The sequence below is a fragment of the Thalassophryne amazonica genome, chromosome 6 (assembly GCF_902500255.1).
Source record: "Thalassophryne amazonica chromosome 6, fThaAma1.1, whole genome shotgun sequence".
NCBI classification, from domain to species: Eukaryota; Metazoa; Chordata; class Actinopteri; order Batrachoidiformes; family Batrachoididae; genus Thalassophryne; species Thalassophryne amazonica.
The window spans coordinates 79,389,794-79,410,709 of NC_047108.1; the positions used below are offsets into that span (position 1 = coordinate 79,389,794).

Sequence of the window (20,916 nt, forward strand, 5' to 3'; positions counted from 1 at the left end):
GGTAATGTACGTCATTACAAACTTACAGTAGGCTGCAGTGGGGTGATAATCCTTGCATGTTTTTGTGACTGAAACGGAGACCTCACACGAGCCAGAAACACCAGCGTATGGTCGCGCATGCAGGGGTACAGTCCTGTGTGTTTGTCTGTCTGTCCGTGCGTGTGTGTGAACAAAATTACTTAAAGACTTTTTAATCCGATTTGGAACAAGCTTGCTGAAGTGACTGAGGGTCAGTCAAAGACAAAGTGATTTTTTTGTTTTTGTTTTGAGAAATAATATATTAAAAGTTATAGTCACAGGGAGGGATGGGAACTGAGACAATGTTCCACTTGAGAAGTAATTCCAAATTTTTTTAATCCATTGGAATTGTATGCACCAGACATTAGTAATGTCAGTGTTTTTCCAAAAGTTCCGTGTTGCAAGCTCATGTGTCATAATTTCAGATATAATATCATGACATCAAACTATGTCTCAAACATCCATGGAAACAGCTGCATTGATGCTGAAAACATCTGTAGAGTTGACAGTGACATTGATAAAAATCTTATAAATTCCCATCGCTAGTTACAACAGCGTTTTAGGGCCACATTGAGTTTTTTTTTTTAGAATTGGAGAATAAAGTCATAATATTACGAGAATAAAGTCACAATTTTATGAGAAAAAAAAAAACTCATAATATACGAGAATAAAGTCAAAATATTACAAAAATAAAGTTGTAATTTTATGAGAAAAAAAACTCATAATATACGAGAATAAAGTCAAAATATTACAAGAATAAAGTTGTAATTTTATGGCAAAATAACTCCTAATATTATGAGAATAAAGTCATAATATTAAAAGAATAAAGACATATTTATATGAGAAGCAATAATCTTACAGACTGCCAGTTCCAGCATTCCAGCCATCTCCTCCTTCACGAAAGAGGCGATTTTGGGAGCTACTAATTGCCGGAAGTACTGGCGAAGTCCGTTTGGTTCCTCTTCCGAAACAGACAAATTTTCTTGCATATTCTTTTCAAAGTTCTGATACTAATGATAATGTGGTGCAGATGGTATTTCCTTATTTGTAAAACCTATACTGAAGTACAACTTAAAGCACTCCACAGATCTCATTCTGAAATGCAGATTTTTTCTCTCATAAAATTACGTCTTCATTCTCGTAAAATTACAAGTTTATGCTCATAATATTACAAGTTTATTCTTGTAATATTATGACTTTATTCTTGTAATATTATGAGTTTTCTCATAAAATTACAACTTTATTTTCATAAAATTATGACTTTATTCTCAAAATATTACAAGTGTTTTTCTAATAAAATTACGACTTTATTCTCGTAATATTATGACTTTATTCTCGAAGTCTAAAAACAAAAGAAGAAAAAACTTAATGTGGTCCTAAAACGCCGTCGTACCTAGTAACAGGCCCAGGTCAAAAGTTTTTCCTTATTGTCACTCAACTTCATAGTCATGCTGCTCTGTGCACACCTGATCCAGTCAAAATCTGGACAATACAGTAGTATTGTGCAAGGAGACAACTGAGAAACACCAGGAGCTGCGCACGCATTTCTCCATGTACAAATGGAGATGTGACAGGAAGGACATCCACCGTATGCCTACAGTGTACTGCACCTACCATAGATGGATGTTAGACAAGCAGACAGACAAACAGATAGGTAGATATTCATAATGTTAAAACAGAAGCCACAAGGAATGATGTAACATCAATTTATGCATTTCAGGGAAATATAAAGCCCATTCTCTGCTGAACTGCCTCCACCCACACATCATTTCCTACGTAAACACTGCAACACTTAATGCTGCTTCATATTTTGAAAAACCTCCAGATACACTGCTGAGATCTTAAACTAATGGAGCATATGACAAACTGCTTCTTTAGATGAGTTTTCCTGCTGCTGTGTGGTAAACCTCTGTCATAACAGATGTTGTTGTCAGATGAATCAGTTTCATACTCAATAAGGTTAAGGAGGTGCCATAATTAGTCTTCATCATAGTGGCTTTTGCTGCCTTCTTACTTCCTCTTTACTGTTTTCTTTTTAGCTCAATAGTCACAGTACAGTATGAGTGTTACACATGTGTGCACATGAATTTCAGGACGCTCCTTCATCATCTCGTAATGTCTGAATTAGGATCTTTCTTCTGTACGTGTGTGATGATACCTGCTGAGGTGCCTGTGTTATGGTCTACCAATCCAAGATGACTAATCACAAGCCGACAGTCTACATGTTTGCATTCCATCCACTCACCCGACAGCAGAGTGGAGGAATTCAATTTAATGCTGAATCTCGCCTGCAAAGGATGTCAGGAATAAAAGCCTGCAGACTGTCAGCCCTGTATGGCACTATGTTGGCGGCCTTTACATCCGGTGTAAGTGCACTTTATCCACGTGTCTCACCATTGTCCCTGGCTGTGGATGACTCATCCAAGGCCATCTGTTCTGCCAGTTCAGACAGAGAGTCGTCGACAGGGCGGGCACTGCGTAGAGACATGGACAGCCGCCGCTTGATAATCTTCATCCTGTCCATCTCCTCAACACACCACCAGGGCCCCCAGGCCTGAGGGAGAAACAACCACCTCCATCATCATCATCATGAGTATTAGAGTCATCATCAGAACCACTTTCAAATCCATCATCACCATCAATGTCTCTGCTGCTCTTATCAGCATCACTGGCACCAGCCGTGTTGGTCTTGGAGCATTATTTTCTACAGTTCTTTTGGCTCTCGGTGATTGTGTTTGCCTACGCAGTGTGTGCTCTCATTGTTATGTATCCCGTGCACAAACATAACAAAATGAAAGACAGACGAGGGAGAGAGACAAACCCCAGAGAGACAGAAAGAAGCCTGCAACAAAGTTAAAAACAAAAAAGTAAACTGATGAATATGCAGCTCCAGGAGAAGCTCTCCCAGATGATCTGTGACTGGCATGTATTCCACTGGCTAACTGTTCCATCAAGCAAAAAAAACAAACAAAAAAAACAACTGGTAGATCAATTTCAGTGTCTATCGTACTCAAATATCCTAAAACGTCTCAGTGTGTACAACCCCAATTCCATTGAAGTTGGGATGTTGTGTGAAATGTAAATAAAAACAATATAATGATAATCCTCTTCAACCTATATTCAACTGAATACACCACAAAGACAAGATATTTAATGTTCAAACTGATAGCTTTTTTTTTTGTTTTTGTGCAAATATCTTCTCATTTTGAAATGGATGCCTACAACACATTTCAAAAAAGCTGGGACAGGGGCAACAAAAGACTGGGAAAATGGATGAATGCTCAAAGAACACCTATCTGGAACATTCCACAGGTGAACAGGTTAATTAGAAACAGGTGAGTGTCATGATTGGGTATAAAAGGAGCATCCCCAAAAGGCTCAGCCGTTCACAAGCAAAGATTGGGCAAGTATCACCACTTTGTGAAGAACTGCGTGAAAAAATAGTCCAACAGTTTAAGAACAATGTTTCTCATTCAACTGCAAGAAATTTAGGGATTCTATCATCTACAGTCCAAAATATAATCAGATATAATCAGAAGATTCAGAGAATCTGGAAAACGTTCTACACATAAGCGGCAAGGCTGAAAAACCAACATTGAATGGCCGTGACCTTTGATCCCTCAGGTGGCACTGCATTAAAAACCAACATCATTGTGTAAAGGATCTTATTGCGTGGGCTCAGGAACACTTCAGAAAACCATTGTCAGTTAACACAGTTCGTCGATAAATCTACAAGTGCAAGTTAAAACTCAACCATGCAAAGCGAAAGTCATACATCAACAATATCCAGAAACGCTGCCGCCTTCTCTGGGCCCGAACTCATTTGAAATGGACAGACGCAAAGTGGAAAAGTGTGCTGTGGTCTGATGAGTACACATTTCAAATTGTTTTTGGAAATCATGGATGTTGTGTCCTCCGGACAAAAAAGGAAAAAGTCTATCCAGATTTTTACCAGCGCAAAGTTCAAAAGTCAGCATCCGTGATGGTCTGGGGGTGTGTTTGTGCCCATGGCATGAGCAACTTACATATCTTTGATGGCACCATCAATGCTGAAAGGTACATCCAGGTTTTGGAGCAACACATGCTGCCATCCAAGCAACGTCTTTTTTCAGGGATGTCCCTGCTTATTTCAGCAAGACAGTGCCAAGCCAGATTCTGCACGTGTTACAACAGCGTGGCTTCGTAGTAAAAGAGTGCGGGTACTAGACTGGCCTGCCTGCAGTCCAGACATGTCACCCATTGAAAATGTGTGGTGCATTATGAAGCGCAAAATACGACAACAGAGACCCCGGACTGTTAAATATCTGAAGTCGTACATCAAGCAAGAATGGGAAAGAATTCCACCTACAAAGCTTCAACAATTAGTGTCCTTAGTTCCCAAACGCTTATTGAGTGTTGTTAGAAGGAAAGGTGATGTAACACAGAGGTAAACATACCACTATCCCAGCTTTTTTGAAACGTGTTGCAGGCATCCATTTCAAAATGAGTAAATATTTGCCCAACCAATAAAGTTTATCAGTTTGAACATTAAATATCTTGTCTTTGTGGTGTATTCAATTGAATATAGGTTTAAGAGGATTTGCAAATCATTGTATCCTGTTTTTATTTACATTTTACACAATGTCCCAACTTCATTGGAATTGGGGTTGTACAAGTGGCTCAAGCATAAAACTCTTCATACACAGAGCTGTAGGTGATTCAACATCTCCAGCATGTCTGATAACACGTTGTCCGAGGTAAGCCGGTGACACAACTGAGGACAGACTGCCATCAAATATATATGGTTACAGAATTATAAGGTAATCTATGCTAAAACTAGAAGCGTACTCACAAGAGTCGACTGCACCACTAAAGCCCCTTTCACACTGGGCCAACGTAGAGTTGCGTAATTCCTGCATAGTAGATACACAGCACAATGGAACTCTATGCAGGCTCAGTCTGAAAGGGGCTTAAGGCCCAATCTTACAATTTTTTTGTTGCTCTACTCATCTATCTGGATCCACTCCAGCACTTAATGACTCACTGTGTGAATTTTTTTTGTTAGTCAGGTCCATCAGTGTTTGGACAGTGATCTTTATTTTTTAATGTAAGTCAGAGGATGGGTATACAGGCATTTCCAAGTCACTGAATGGCTTACACTTTATTTACACAAATCATTAAGAAATATAGTATGGTACTGTATTAGTGCTGTATGATACTGGAAAAAAACTGATATTTATTTTCTTTCCTATGATATATGTGAAAAAAGTCATTTTAACATATCTAATGTCAGCAGCTTTATTTGGAAAGAATGATTCATTCTTGAATGACTAGGGTGATTTTTGTTGGGGATTACATTGCACAAAATACAAAATGGAATTGTTTTTTGTTTTATTTTTGCAAAGATTTTGCAAGGAATGCTCACCAAATTAATTCATCAACCTTCCTATAACTTAACTAATTCCATACAGTTGGAAGTAGTTTTTTCTTTGCAGCCATTTCTGTGTTTTTCTTCAATTTAGCTCATTTTAAATAATTTCCTTCGGGATTCTTATTCTTATCTTCTTCTTATTCTATTTTTCAACACCATTTCTGATGAAAGTGTAAATGAAGCTGTGCTGCATGGGAGAAGTGCTTTGGTCGTCAAATGCAAGACAAAGGAAAAGTGGTTCTTCCGTTCTGATATTTCACAATAAAAGCCCTGCATATTATGCAGAGTTTTTCCTCATAAAATTACGTCTTCATTCTCGTAAAATTACAAGTTTATGCTCATAATATCACAAGTTTATTCTCGTAATATTATGACTTTATTCTTGTAATATTATGAGTTTTTCTCATAAAATTACAACTTTATTTTCATAAAATTCTGACTTTATTCTCATAATATTACAAGCGTTTTCTAATAAAATTATGACTTTATTCTCGTAATATTATGACTTTATTCTCAAAGTCTAAAAAAAGAAGAAAAAACTCAATGTGGTCCTAAAACGCCATCATACCTAGTAACAGGCCCAGGTCATATTAGGTCAGTTTAGCAGTAACCTCCTTCAATACATTTTAATACAAACAGGCAAAGACAGGCACCACAAATTTGTGAGAGCCTGCAGTTGTGTCGACAAGCAGCACCTGCATGTTGCTTACTAGCGGAAAGAAGAAAAAGATCCAGAAAAAAAAAAAAATCCCTGAAAAACCTCTGTGTTATATCACTCAGACCTGTCTTGTAGATTAGTCATGGAAGATGAGAACCATGCATTGTTGTTGTTTTAAATGAAGCAACAAAAAAGTTGTTGTGTGACATGTTTGATTTAATCTGCTTTGCTTGATATTGTACATCTCATAATGCGAGTATTGTGCATGCATCCATCTTGATGATGATGATGCTGAAATGAATTATCGTGAAGCGTTACACTGTATCGGGGGTTTCAGTAGCGACCACAGATGTCCCATCTGTCATGCTACCTTACAAAAATGTGACTAAGTTTTAGTGGCGTCACGGATCACAGTTACCTCAGATTAATTGCAAATTAAAGTTTACATAATTTACAGATTCAATGTCATGGCGAATTGTTTGTGAAGTAATAACTGTATAAATCTTGACGCAGAGTCAGAGTTACATTCCAGCAGTTGTGAGTGGAGAAATAGAGGAGCTGTGCGTTCACGTGTCTGCTGCAATCATAAGAAAACGTGTGCAACTATTACTTTTTTCATTCACAATTCTACTTATAGGCCTGTCAGATCTCAATGATTTAGCCAGCATATGCTGACTTATGAAAAATTTGGCAAACATGCTGGCTACGTTGAATAAGTCATGCAGCTGTCACGCCATGATGATTTAGTCAGCATATCAGCCCATTTCCACTGGTGGTCCGGGTCAATACTGCACAGTATGTTACGGGTCAGAATAGTTATGTCTGGCTTGGCTTGCATTTCCACCGCCGGCAGAACCCTGTTGTCTGGTAGGCGGAGCATGTGGATGTTGACATGCACGTCATCGGGCACACGTATGCTTTTGCATGGCCTCGCTCTCTTCACATGGAGGCCAAACAGAGTAATTTCAACTTTTTTTTTAATCAAATTAAATTTTATGTTTCTCTTGGCGGGTCATGAAATTTATTTTCATTGCGCACAGAATGCTGAAGAGCTGGCTGAATGAGGTGCTTTGACTCTTTCAAATTTTAAAATAAGTTAATTTTCTTGTTGTGGGAAAAAAAACCCCAAACACCAGCATTCTCTGGTTCAGGCTGAGAAGCAAAACACAGAAGGACTGCTTTTAAAACGCTATGCTTCTTTAGCCACAACAAGGAACTAAATACGTATTTTCAGATGTAGTTTTCCAGTTTTCGTCAGGCTGTGATGATGAATCCAACTGAAATGAGCAGGTAAGATTAAGACTTTATATTTACTCTGTGTGTGAATGGTTTTAATATTTGAAACCGTGTTTGCATGAGGACTGCAGCTTTGAGCTAATCAATGGACAGCATCAATGGACATACAGTGGTCCCTTGTTTATCGCGGAAGTTACGTTCTAAACCCGCAATAGGCGAAATCCGCGAAGTAGTCAGCGTTATTTTTTAAAATTATTATAGACGTTTTAAGGCTGTAAAACCCCTCTCACTACACACTTTATACACTTTTCTCAAACAGGCATTAACATTTTCTCACTTTTCTCTCCTGTGTAAACACTCTCAAAGTTCAAACCTTAGTAGAAAAATAAGACCAACCTGTTTTCAGGCCCAAACATTTGTTTGAGAAATAAAAATAGAACATTTTCCTATAAATAATTATGATGGCTTTTAGAACTAACGAATTTAATTTTAACGATCAACCTACGAGGCTGGACACATAAGAAATTATTAATAGTGACTGACCAGTATTTCACAGTTCCTTTGATCGCGCCTCTTCTTCCTGGCGCCGCTCCGCTGTCGCGTGTTTTTCCACTTAGTGACACCTCTGTGCAGGTGTCTTTCCGAGTGAAGAACACAGTTATGGGTAGTTGTTGGCGCTCTTTTTTCTTCTGGGCGAGAAGATTCTTATAAACAGACACGCAGAACACAATGTGTGTGCTCTCCCTTCGCGGTGCCGCGACTGGCCTGCTTGATGAGGACGCAGAACACAATGCACTGTAAAAAAAAAAAAAAAGATGCAAAGTTGGACTAAAAAAATCTGCGAAACTGCGAGGCCACGAAAGGTGAACCGCGTTATAGCGAGGGACCACTGTATTTCATGTTATGAGTAACTTACATTAAACATGTGTCAGCTATCGAATAACTTACCTACAACTTATGGCCCATGTATACAGGACTATGAGCATTGTGCATGCCAAAAAAGTTTGGACAAACTTGCTGTAGTACGAAGTATTAGCATGCTTCAACATGCTCTTATCTTATACAAAAGTTACCCATAACTTATTAGATGTGCGCCAGCATATTCTGTGCATTTTAATACACCAGCATACACTGGCTAAATCGTCAAGGTGTGACAGGGCCATTAATGACACCTTGCTGTATGGTAAATCTGTCTGAAGTAGCCAGTTCTGAAAAAAATTACCATGCAAGGTGACCAGTGGTGCATTCCAGCTGCAATCTGAGATCATAATTCCCCAGTTATGAGAAGGAAGGTTAAATTGGCATGCCCCAACATCATAATTCCATCTCATCAACTTGTTTCAAATATCACATAACCTGAATTCACAATCCAACATGGCTGCTTGCGACACTGACAGTCGGGAAGCTACAGTTTTTTTCTCAAAACTTTTGTTTGTTATTTGTTTGATTTTATGTTGTTTTTTTAGTGCTCTCTTTTTGATGTCCGATTTAATATGTCACACATACAGTACTCTCCTACTGCTGTCTTTGGATGTGTTGCTCCAGTGTTTTAAAGCCTGAAACACCGTATAATGCTAACTGGCCAATCTACTATATGCTGCTCACAACAATGTCTGGCTACACCGCTATGAACAAACTGAAGAGTAAACTGAAAAGCTAACAAACCTTAAACACCATCTGTCCTCTTCCATGTGGTGTCTGGTGGACTGCATATTTGTTTTGTAGCTCTATATACTTTAAGCTTTCTTGGAGACTTGTGGTGTTATGTGGAAACTGGGACACATTTAACTCAGATGTGACATAATTTCCTGTTAAGACTTTAACTTCCGAATGGTAAATGGTAAATGGACTGCATTTATATAGCGCTTTTCCATCTGCATCAGACGCTCAAAGCGCTTTACAATTATGCCTCACATTCACCCCGATGTCAGGGTGCTGCCATACAAGGCGCTCACTACACACCGGGAGCAATAGGGGATTAAAGGCCATGCCCAAGGGCCCTTAGTGATTTTCCAGTCAGGCAGGGATTTGAACCCATGATCTTCTGGACTCAAGCCCAACACATGCTTCTGAAATAAAGATACTCAAACTTTACTAATTGTGGGCCACTGAGAATGAAAATGTTGTTTGAAATTGTTGATTGGCTGTAGTTTTAAGAAATGCTACTACGGTGCTATGAAGGGATTAATATATAACCTTTTTGCTGATTTTTAAAGTGTGACAAAAAGAGAACAGGTAAAAAAATTATATAAACAGTCAGAGAAACATAAAAAAGACCTATGTTTATGATTTTTCATGAAAACTCCAACACAATATAATTACGTAGATGCAAAATTTAAAACCTTATATACAGTAGTGTTCAGAATAATAGTAGTGCTATGTGACTAAAACGTTTAATCCAGGTTTTGAGTATATTTCTTATTGTTACATGGGAAACAAGGTACCAGTAGATTCAGTAGATTCTCACAAATCCAACAAGACCAAGCATTCATGATATGCACACTCTTAAGGCTATGAAATTGGGCTATTAGTAAAAAAAAGTAGAAAAAGGGGTGTTCACAATAATAGTAGCATCTGCTGTTGACGCTACAAACTCAAAACTATTATGTTCAAACTGCTTTTTTTAGCAATCCTGTGAATCACTAAATTAGTATTTAGTTGTATAACCACAGTTTTTCATGATTTCTTCACATTCAACTTGTGACACCTTTCAGCTGTTATTCCACTCCAAGATTCTTTAACAACATTCCACAATTCATTCACATTTCTTGGTTTTGCTTCAGAAACAGCTGTTTTGATGTCACCCCACAAGTTCTCAATTGGATTTAGGTCCGGGGGTTGGGCAGGCCACTCCAAAACATTAATTTTGTTGGTTTGGAACCAAGATTTTGCTCGTTTACTAGTGTGCTTGGGGTCACTGTCTTGTTGAAACACCCATTTCAAGGGCATGTCCTCTTCAGCAAAAGGCAACATGACCTCTTCAAGTATTGTGACATATCCAAACTGATCCATGATACCTGGTATGCGATATACAGGCCCAACACCATAGTAGGAGAAACATGCCCATATCAATCAATCAATCAATCAATTTTTTTTATATAGCGCCAAATCACAACAAACAGTTGCCCCAAGGCGCTTTATATTGTAAGGCAAGGCCATACAATAATTATGTAAAACCCCAACGGTCAAAACGACCCCCTGTGAGCAAGCACTTGGCTACAGTGGGAAGGAAAAACTCCCTTTTAACAGGAAGAAACCTCCAGCAGAACCAGGCTCAGGGAGGGGCAGTCTTCTGCTGGGACTGGTTGGGGCTGAGGGAGAGAACCAGGAAAAAGACATGCTGTGGAGGGGAGCAGAGATCGATCACTAATGATTAAATGCAGAGTGGTGCATACAGAGCAAAAAGAAAAAGAAACAGTGCATCATGGGAACCCCCCAGCAGTCTACGTCTATAGCAGCATAACTAAGGGATGGTTCAGGGTCACCTGATCCAGCCCTAACTATAAGCTTTAGCAAAAAGGAAAGTTTTAAGCCTAATCTTAAAAGTAGAGAGGGTGTCTGTCTCCCTGATCTGAATTGGGAGCTGGTTCCACAGGAGAGGAGCCTGAAAGCTGAAGGCTCTGCCTCCCATTCTACTCTTACAAACCCTAGGAACTACAAGTAAGCCTGCAGTCTGAGAGCGAAGCGCTCTATTGGGGTAATATGGTACTACGAGGTCCCTAAGATAAGATGGGACCTGATTATTCAAAACCTTATAAGTAAGAAGAAGAATTTTAAATTCTATTCTAGAATTAACAGGAAGCCAATGAAGAGAATCATATGTTCTTTGGCAAATTGTAACCTCTTCTGCACATGTCTTTTATTTAACAGAGGGACTTTGCGGGGGATTCTTGCACATAAATTAGCTTCACACAGGCGTCTTCTAACTGTCACAGCACTTACAGGTAACTCCAGACTGTTTTTGATCATCCTGGAGCTGATCAATGGGTAAACCTTTGCCATTCTGGTTATTCTTCTATCCATTTTGATGGTTGTTTTCCATTTTCTTCCATGCATCTCTGGTTTTTTTGTCCATTTGAAAACATTGGAGATCATTGTAGATGAACAGCCTATACTTTTTTGCACCTGCGTATAAGTTTTCCCCTCTCCAATCAACTTTTTAATCAAACTACGCTGTTCTTCTGAACAATGTCTTGAACGTCCCATTTTCCTCAGGCTTTCAAAGAGAAAAGCATGTTCAACAGGTGCTGGCTTCATCCTTAAATAGGGGACACCTCATTCACACCTGTTTGTTCCACAAAATTGACAAACTCACTGACTGAATGCCACACTACTATTATTGTGAACACCCACTTTTCTACTTTTTTTTTTTACTAATAGACTAATTTCATAGCCTTAAGAGTGTGCATATCATGAATGCTTGGTCTTGTTGGATTTGTCAGACTCTACTGAATCTACTGGTACCTTGTTTCCCATGTAACAATAAGAAATATACTCAAAACCTGGATTAATCTTTTTAGTCACATAGCACTACTATTATTCTGAACACTACTGTATCTCGGAAAGAGTAGCCAATTAGCCATTGTTATTGTCATATTCAACATGACAAAATCCATAATAAATAGCACATCTTATTTCTAAAGAGGCAACTTCTAAATATTTGTATACCAGTGTAAGATGAATTGACAATGTTTGACGCATACAATTCTGATGGATTTAAACATCTTGAACCGGCTCCCAATTCCCCCCCCCCCAGCATTTTATTTTAAAAGTCATATTCCCACACACTTTCAGCCATGACGCACGTTTTATTTACAAAAACCTCAAAGAAGGATCAGTAGATGACATCAGGTTATTTATTGCTGCTGTACCTTGAAGCAGGAAATCTTGGCAGTTTTGGAAGTGTGGAACTTTGAAACCGCGTACCAATAAACCACTAATGCTCGACGCATGTCAAGTGTAAGTACAGCATGTGTGCGTCAACATTTCACGGGTCTAGAGAAGGCAGCTATGAAAGAATATTTCTGTCTCCATTTTACATTTGTGCTCCTCTGTCTATCAATTTAAATTTTCAATTTATGCGTTTTATATAGTGCCAAATCACAACAGAATCACCTCAAGCTGCTTCACACAAAACAATTCAAAAACCAAAATAGAATGAACTAAAAGATTAAAACAAACAAAAAAATCTTCACATAGGAATTCGAGAGCTGACGCGCACCAGGACAAAAACATGCACACAAACACACATGGCACCCAGTGTCTTTGTGTCCAACCTTGCAGGGTTCAACAAAAGCCATTCATCCTTTCAGGCTCTTGGTCTTTCAGGCCATTTTGAGACACACAATGCACAAGGGGGACTCAAACTAAGCAATCCTCACTCAGGACAACTGGCTTTTTTCACTGCAAGATGTGCTTAGGCCAGTATTCATTGCTAACAACGTTTCCACTGACATTTCCATGAGACTGGCTGGATGTGATTTGCACCTCAGCCCAAGATGTTTCTATAAGACACAATATAATAATAAAGGGAACAAAGAGCTACATCTTATTCATTTCATATCATCTACATCCCACGGATTGTCATTTAAGTGGGATTCTTCCTCCCCCCTCATTTGCATGTGCTTTCCAGACTTCACCAAGCCTTGTCGGACAAGGTGAACGGGTTTTCTTCCTGCAACCCTGCTGTATGACTTTTAAGGAATGAGCTCCTTACATTATGTGGAACAAGAAGATAATAAAACACAATTCTTGTTAGCCAGACAAATACATACCCACATAACCAGTAACACATACTCTTCCACACATGCACGAATGCACATACACACGAGGACACGCAATAATGACTAATTTCACAGCATGCACCTAATCTCCCTTGAATTAGCATAAACATTAATGCAGTGGGAATCTCATTACAAAGTAGCTCTTAGAAAGAAACACTTCAGGGTATCACTCTATATTGCATTGTTGAAGTCCACAATTTAATTAATGTTTTGATAAATTATGATTGAGTCTGTCTCTTGGAACCTCACAAGATAAGCAGCTGTTTTACAGAAAAGTTAAAATGCATTTGCAGGAGTTACTTCCAACTTATTCCAAGTAAGTTTGCCCCCCCGGCCCCGCGGCTTTTAAGAGTTTTTTAAGGTACCTGTACTTTTAGATTTATCATGCATTTCCAAGATTTTCAAGTTTAATATTTCACTGTATGTACTCATACACAATGTAAATGTGATTGATAGTCACCATTGCATATTTTATATATATATATATATATATATATATATATATATATATATATATATATACACAGTGAGGAAAATAAGTATTTGAACACCCTGTGATTTTGCAAGTTCTCCCACTTAGAAATCATGGAGGGGTCTGACATTTTCATCTTAGGTGCATGTCCACTGTGAGAGACATAATCAAAAAAAAAAAAAAAATCCGGAAATCACAATGTATGATTTTTAATAATTTATTTGTATGTTACTGCTGCAAATAAGTATTTGAACACCTGTGAAAATCAATGTTAATATTTGGTACAGTAGCCTCTGTTTGCAATTACAGAGGTCAAACATTTCCTGTAGTTTTTCACCAGGTTTGCACACACTGCAGCAGGGACTTTGGTCCATTCCTCCACACAGATCTTCTCTAGATCAGCCAGGTTACTGGGCTGTCGCTGAGAAACACAGAGTTTCAGCTCCCTCCAAAGATTTTCTATTGGGTTTAGGTCTGGAGACCAGCTAGGCCACTCCAGAACCTTGATATGCTTCTTACAGAGCCACTCCTTGGTTATCCTGGCTGTGTGCTTCGGGTCATTGTCATGTTGGAAGACCCATCCAAGACCCATCTTCAATGCTCTAACTGAGGGAAGGAGGTTGTTCCCCAAAATCTCGCAATACATGGCCCCGGTCATCCTCTCCTTAATACAGTGCAGTCGTCCTGTCCCATGTGCAGAAAAACACCCCCAAAGCATGATCCTTCAACCCCCATGCTTCACAGTAGGGACGGTGTTTTTGGGATGGTACTCAGCATTCTTCTTCCTCCAAACACGGCGAGTGGAATTAAGACCAAAAAGTTCTATTTTGGTCTCATCTGACCACATAACTTTCTCCCATGACTCCTCTGGATCATCCAAATGGTCATGTGCAAACTTAAGACGGGCCTGGACGTGTGTTGATTTAAGCAGGGGAACCTTCCGTGCCATGCATGATTTTAAACTATGACGTCTTAGTGTATTACCCTCAGTAACCTTGGAAACAGTGGTGCCAGCTCTCTTCAGGTCATTGACCAGCTCCTCCCGTGCAGTTCTGGGCTGATTCCTCACCTTTCTTTGGATCATTGATACGCCACCAAGTGGGATCCGGCATGGAGCCCCAGTCCGAGGAAGATTGACAGTCATGTTTAGCTTCTTCCATTTTCTAATAATTGCTCCAACAGTTGATCTTTTTTCACCAAGCTGCTTGGCAGTTGCCCCGTAGCCCTTTCCAGCCTTGTGGAGGTCTACAGTTTTGTCTCTGGTGTCTTTGGACAGCTTTTTGACTTAGCAATGTTAGTAGTTGGAGTCTTACTGATTGTGTGGGGTGGACAGGTGTCTTTATGCAGCTAACGACCTCAAATAGGTGCTTCTAATTTGGAATAATAAGTGGAGGTAGACTTTTTAGAGGCGGACTAACAGGTCTTTGAGGGTCAGAATTTTTGCTGATTGGCATGTGTTGAAATACTTATTTGCAGCAGTAACATGCAAATAAATTATACAAAAAAAAAAAAAATCATACATTGTGATTTCCGGATTTTTTTTTTTTTAGATTATGTCTCTCACAGTGGACATGCACCTACGATGAAAATTTCAGACCCCTCCATGATTTCTAAGTGGGAAACAAAATCGCAGGGTGTTCAAATACTTATTTTCCTCACTGTATGTGTGTGTATATATATATATATATATATATATATATATATATATATATATATATATATATATAGTAAAGTAAGAGAAAGTACACTTTGTTGGCACTGCTATAATTCTGTTCCACAATATTCAAATAAAGTCTTCACAAATGTATATAAACAATATGATAAAAAAGTTAGCATTTTCTGCTATAAATAAATTAATAAATACAACTAACAATAATTATAACTGCAACAAGATGCTATGACACACTAGAAAAATCAGGTTTCATGCCATGCATGCCATTTGAGAAACAAAGGGGACTGCTACAATATGCCTATGTTGGCTTCATAGAGCTGAAGAAATGTGGTATACCTTCAAATGTGATGTAGTGCATCTCCAATGTTTATGTGTCAGTCAGGACACGATAGCTGCTCCATCAAATGTGATACTGACCATGTACTTGTACATTTGTGCATTCCCTTTTTAAGTCTACAAGCAGAATGCTCTTGGTGCTCCAGTGCATAAGTAAGCCTGACAATCCAATTTGCGCCAATCTGCCCTGCAAAACCAACACCTGACCCCAAACCTAAATGAACCCTATAATGTGCTACTTAATACTCAATATTATTATCACTTTACCGGGGCGTTCCTAGGCCGGTATCGTAGATTTACGTCGACGGTATCTGGCTATACCCGCCCGCTGTGCGTAAACAAATGATATAGCGCGCGCGAGCAGCCCAAGAACTGTCCGCAGAGGAAAAGATTAAAAGGGGAGAAGTGTGTTTTGGTCCCAATATGGATATTCTGGATGATTTTCTCATGGATAGGTCAACAATGAACAGCAGCTAAAGCAACCAGCTTGATGAGGACACACTGCTGAATTTCAACAGCAGCGTGCGCCAGGCGGCAGAAGTTAAGTGAGACAGCTTTTTATGTACGCGTTACGTGTTGTGTATCTCAGTAAAAGGTGATAATAATGCAAATAACATGCTGTTGTCGTGCGGCATGCATTTTCTGCGTCCCTCCGTTCACTGCCAGTCGCCCGCAATGGCAACTAATAGCCTCTGAAAGCCTCGGGCCTCTGAAAATGCATACCGCCCTCCAAAAGCATGTTATTGTATTATTATGTGTGTGCAAGTACTAAGCTAGTGAAGTGCATTAAGAGGGCATGACATATGAGGCCAAACCCCACACGGCTGGCGGAAGGCGGAAGCATGGTCCAGGAGGCAGGTCCCATGCCCCGATCCCAGTGGAACCCGCGACCCACTGCCAGACCCAAGGCAGGTACCAGGGCAACCATGACGTGGGAATGCAGCAGACAGTCCTGGAGGAGCATCAGAAGCTTCAAGGAGAGAAACCAAAACAGGGGGATTAGGCAGCCAGGCAGTCAGAGATGAACCACCATGCAGGGCAATCCCCCAACCCAAGGAAGGCGTGAGACGAGGCCTGAGGGTGGCCGGGGCAACCAAGGAATCAGAGGAAGAAAGACAGCCCCCCAGACTCGGAAGGAGAGCCAGAGGCAGGGAAAGCCATGCATGCACACAGTCTACACTCCACTGCCCGGGCACGGTGCCCCAGCCCACATCCAGCAGAGTAGTCCAGACTCATACCGGGACCAGGAGCCAGTGCTCCCCTGCAGGCAGCACCTGCCACCTAGCAACCCCCCTTCATTTATTAATTTTTTAAAAATTATGTCAGATTTTTCATTTATTATCTTACTCGTACTGCAGAATTATAATGGTAAAACTAGGGCACTCAATAATCGGGAATGAACAACATGTTCGGTGTTAAAATACATTCAATCTTATTGTTGTTACAGTAGTAGTAGTGGCAACAACTGCTGTTATTGTGTAAAAATATCTTTACCTTGACTCTGCCTTTACTTTAATAGGGTTGGGGGCTTTCAGCCAGCACCCACCCCTCTGGCTGTCGCTGTAAATGGGAGCAAATCGGCCACAACAAGAAAAGCTTGTTTATTTTTGTTTAAATCACTGCCTATGCATTTAAGACTTTCACTGTGGCAGCACTGAGAGCTGCCTGTTATTGTTTTGCACTCATAAAACAGAGCAAGACTTATGCACACTGTTGATGATCTGTGTGAGTGACACAGACTTGTTGCATATTTAAAGCAAAAGAAAAATTGCTTTATTTTTTGCTTAAATTGCTTTTAAATCATGCACTGTGGCTCTGTGTATATTGAAGCAGCAGCCATGACTCATTCGGGCCTGCGGCACTGTGATTATACAGCAAAGCAGAAAGAACGTGCACTTATATGGTGATAGATTTAATTTATATGATACTACTGTATAGCAGGGGTGGTGGCCAAGTGGTTAGCGCACTTGGTTTCAGTGCAGAAGGTTCCCGGTTCAAACTTGTTGTGCCAAATCAACATGCAAATCCACCTTGGATCTGCTGTGGTGACAAACAAGTGCAAAAACAAGGGAGCAGCCAAAAGGACTTACTATATATATTATAGATCAATCAAAAAATGCTTTGATCAGGCTGATTCTAATCTGATTCGACAGTGACAGTGCTCAGTAAATTCAACACAAAATTTCTCATTCAAAGTAATATGTGTCCAGCATGGCTGTGTTAGTGAGCTCATGAAAAGGAGATTCAGGATGGATGAAGGGCTATAAATGTGCACTGGATGTTGGATCTTGTCTGGTGCACATGGACGTGGCAGTGTGAAGAACTTGGCAGACACACACCAGTGAGTGGGATGAGAGATGTGGCTCTGGACTGCAGCATGCCCAGGTCACACTCCAGACAGCTGACCACAAACCTGATACACAAATCATACAACAGCCAATGAAAGCACCGTAAATGTCACAGACTGCTCTTACTCCTTAAACTTTTTTTTGTTCATACCTCTGCTAAAGAGGCATTGTTTTCCAATGGATATCTCCATTAGTAGGGCGGCATGGTAACCCATTGTTCATTTTGCCATAAAAGCACCAGATTTGGCACATATATTTCAAATTAACTAACGTTTATTTTCAGATGTTGAGGCCTTCAGGAGCTGACCTCTAATGACCTACAGGAGTCAATTAAGAATTACACAGGGGTTAAAATTTAAAAATGTTCCAATCATATTGGAAGGTGTACCATATTATTTGTCTGATCATAAAAATTCCAAAAAGGTATAGTTTGGGCTATCTATGACTGAATGTTATGGAGTTATGGGGTAAAAACAGCAAAAATGGTGACAAAAGGTCAATTTCAGTTTGTACTGGGGCCAAATGCTAAAGTTGCTCCAATTTTGGTAAAAGGTGATGCAAATTATTAGCTGAGCTAATGTGAAAAATAAATGCAATAGTTCTGACCATGTTGAATGATTGGTCTCCAAAGTAAAGGTCAAACAAGGTCAACGTCCATTGGATTCTATGATTCTATGTTACCCGTAACACGATACCTATGGCACATGGTGCAAAGTATCGCTTTTTAAAACCCTCTTAACTCATACAACTATCTTTTTGGAATCTTTATGATCAGACAAATAATACTGTATACCTTTCAATATGATTGGAACATTTTTAAATTTTGACCTCTGTGTAATTCTTCATTGACCCCTGTAGGTCATTAGAGGACAGCTCCAGGATGCCTCGACATCTGAAAATAACCATTAGTTAATTTGGAATTTGTGTGCCAAATTTGGTGCTTTTATGACAAAATTGTTAAGGAAATTTTAGCCAAACTTACTTAAACCTTACTTACTTCAACTTACTTAAGTAAAAACTTACTTAAAAAAAAAATTAGTTCAGTAATTTGCAGAACAGTAAGCCTCTTCGCTGCGTTAAACCGTACATTTTTAAAATTGTATTGATTTAGTTTGGAAGATCCAGTTAAAAGGTACAGACAGGAAATTTAAAAATAACTTTTTAAACATTGTGGGGTAGGACTGTTTACAAGTAAAACAATTTTCACAAAAGTAACTGAAATGTCGGGTTGAACTGAACATTTGAAGATACAGGCTGTTGGAATACCTGCTGGGCATTACTGCCTGACGCACCTCCACCAGTGCACTCTATGCAAGTGTGCTCCCCCATACACCTATGGGCAGGAACGGGTCATCAGCTGGGGACCACCAGTCACCGATGTTTCGCTCCTTTAACCCCAGTACATCTCTTGGTGGTGGAGCAATGGCAGGTGTCTTCACCTGCCACCCCCTGCTGATGCCCTAGGTGTTCTGCCCCCACTTAAATAGTATTGACTAACAGCAATTAGGCTTTTTTCCTGTGACAAAATGTTTACCGACCTTGACTTTGTGGATAATGTTGTGACCTTTGCGGAATCAATAAACCCACTGATTAGACTGCCAGACTTGAAAAGTTGAGTGAGGAATCGGAGTATCTGGGTTTGCGATTGTCCAGGACTAACGCCAAAATCAAAGCTTTCATTTACTTTATGGATTCAGCTATCAGAAGTGTAGCATACCAGTCAAACATTTGGACACACTTTCCTATTCAACTGGGAAAGTGTGTCCAAACTTTTGACTGGTAGTGCATCAGCGTGCAGTGAATGTATTGAACTTACAGAGACATTCACTTATCTCAGCAGTGACAATCATGTCTCTGGGTCCTCGCTCTTTGAGATCCAAAGATGCCTGGAAAGAGCTTATGGAGTCATGAAGTTACTGGACAGAGGTGTTTTGTGATGCTGATATCTCCATAGGAGAACGAAGGTCCAGGTCTTTAGGGTCCTGGTGTTTCTTGTCTTACCGCGTGGTTGTGAGACTTGGATGCTAACCAGTGATCTAAGGAGGCTTAAGACGTCTTTGTTACTTGGTGTCTTCAGAGGATTCTTGGGTACGAGAGGTCAATCAATCAATCAATTTTATTTATATAGTGCCAAATCACAATAGTTGCCCCAAGGCGCTTTATATTGTAAGGCAAGGCCATACAATAATTACGTAAAAACCCCAACGGTCAAAACGACCCCCTGTGAGCAAGCACTTGGCGACAGTGGGAAGGAAAAACTCCCTTTTAACAGGAAGAAACCTCCAGCAGAACCAGGCTCAGGGAGGGGCAGTCTTCTGCTGGGACTGGTTGGGGCTGAGGGAGAGAACCAGGAAAAAGACATGCTGTGGAGGGGAGCAGAGATCAATCACTAATGATTAAATGCAGAGTGGTGCATACAGAGCAAAAAGAGAAAGAAACACTCAGTTCATCATGGGAACCCCCCAGCAGTCTAAGTCTATAGCAGCATAACTAAGGGATGGTTCAGGGTCACCTGATCCAGCCCTAACTATAAGCTTTAGCAAAAAGAAAAGTTTTAAGCCTAATCTTAAAGTAGAGAGGGTGTCTGTCTTCCTGATCTGAATTGGGAGCTGGTTCCACAGGAGAGGAGCCTGAAAGCTGAAGGCTCTGCCTCCCATTCTACTCTTACAAACCCTAGGAACTACAAGTAAGCCTGCAGTCTGAGAGCGAAGCGCTCTATTGGGGTGATATGGTACTATGAGATGGGACCTGATTATTCAAAACCTTATAAGTAAGAAGAAGAATTTTAAATTCTATTCTAGAATTAACAGGAAGCCAATGAAGAGAGGCCAATATGGGTGAGATATGCTCTCTCCTTCTATTCGCCGTTAGTACTCTAGCTGCAGCATTTTGAATTAACTGAAGGCTTTTCAGGGAACTTTTAGGACAACCTGATAATAATGAATTACAATAGACCAGCCTAGAGAAAATAAATGCATGAATT

General features: G+C 39.8%; 1 protein-coding gene across 1 annotated transcript in view; it reads right to left on the reverse strand.

Moving 5' to 3' along the window:
* Positions 1–20,916, reverse strand: part of LOC117511477 (cyclin-dependent kinase 17-like) — a 135,849-nt gene that overhangs the window by 98,908 nt on the left and 16,025 nt on the right. The window contains exon 2 of the mRNA XM_034171498.1: positions 2,413–2,572. Coding sequence (XP_034027389.1) covers positions 2,413–2,542 — 130 coding nt within the window. The 5' untranslated portion in view covers positions 2,543–2,572. The remainder of the gene's footprint in view (positions 1–2,412; positions 2,573–20,916) is intronic.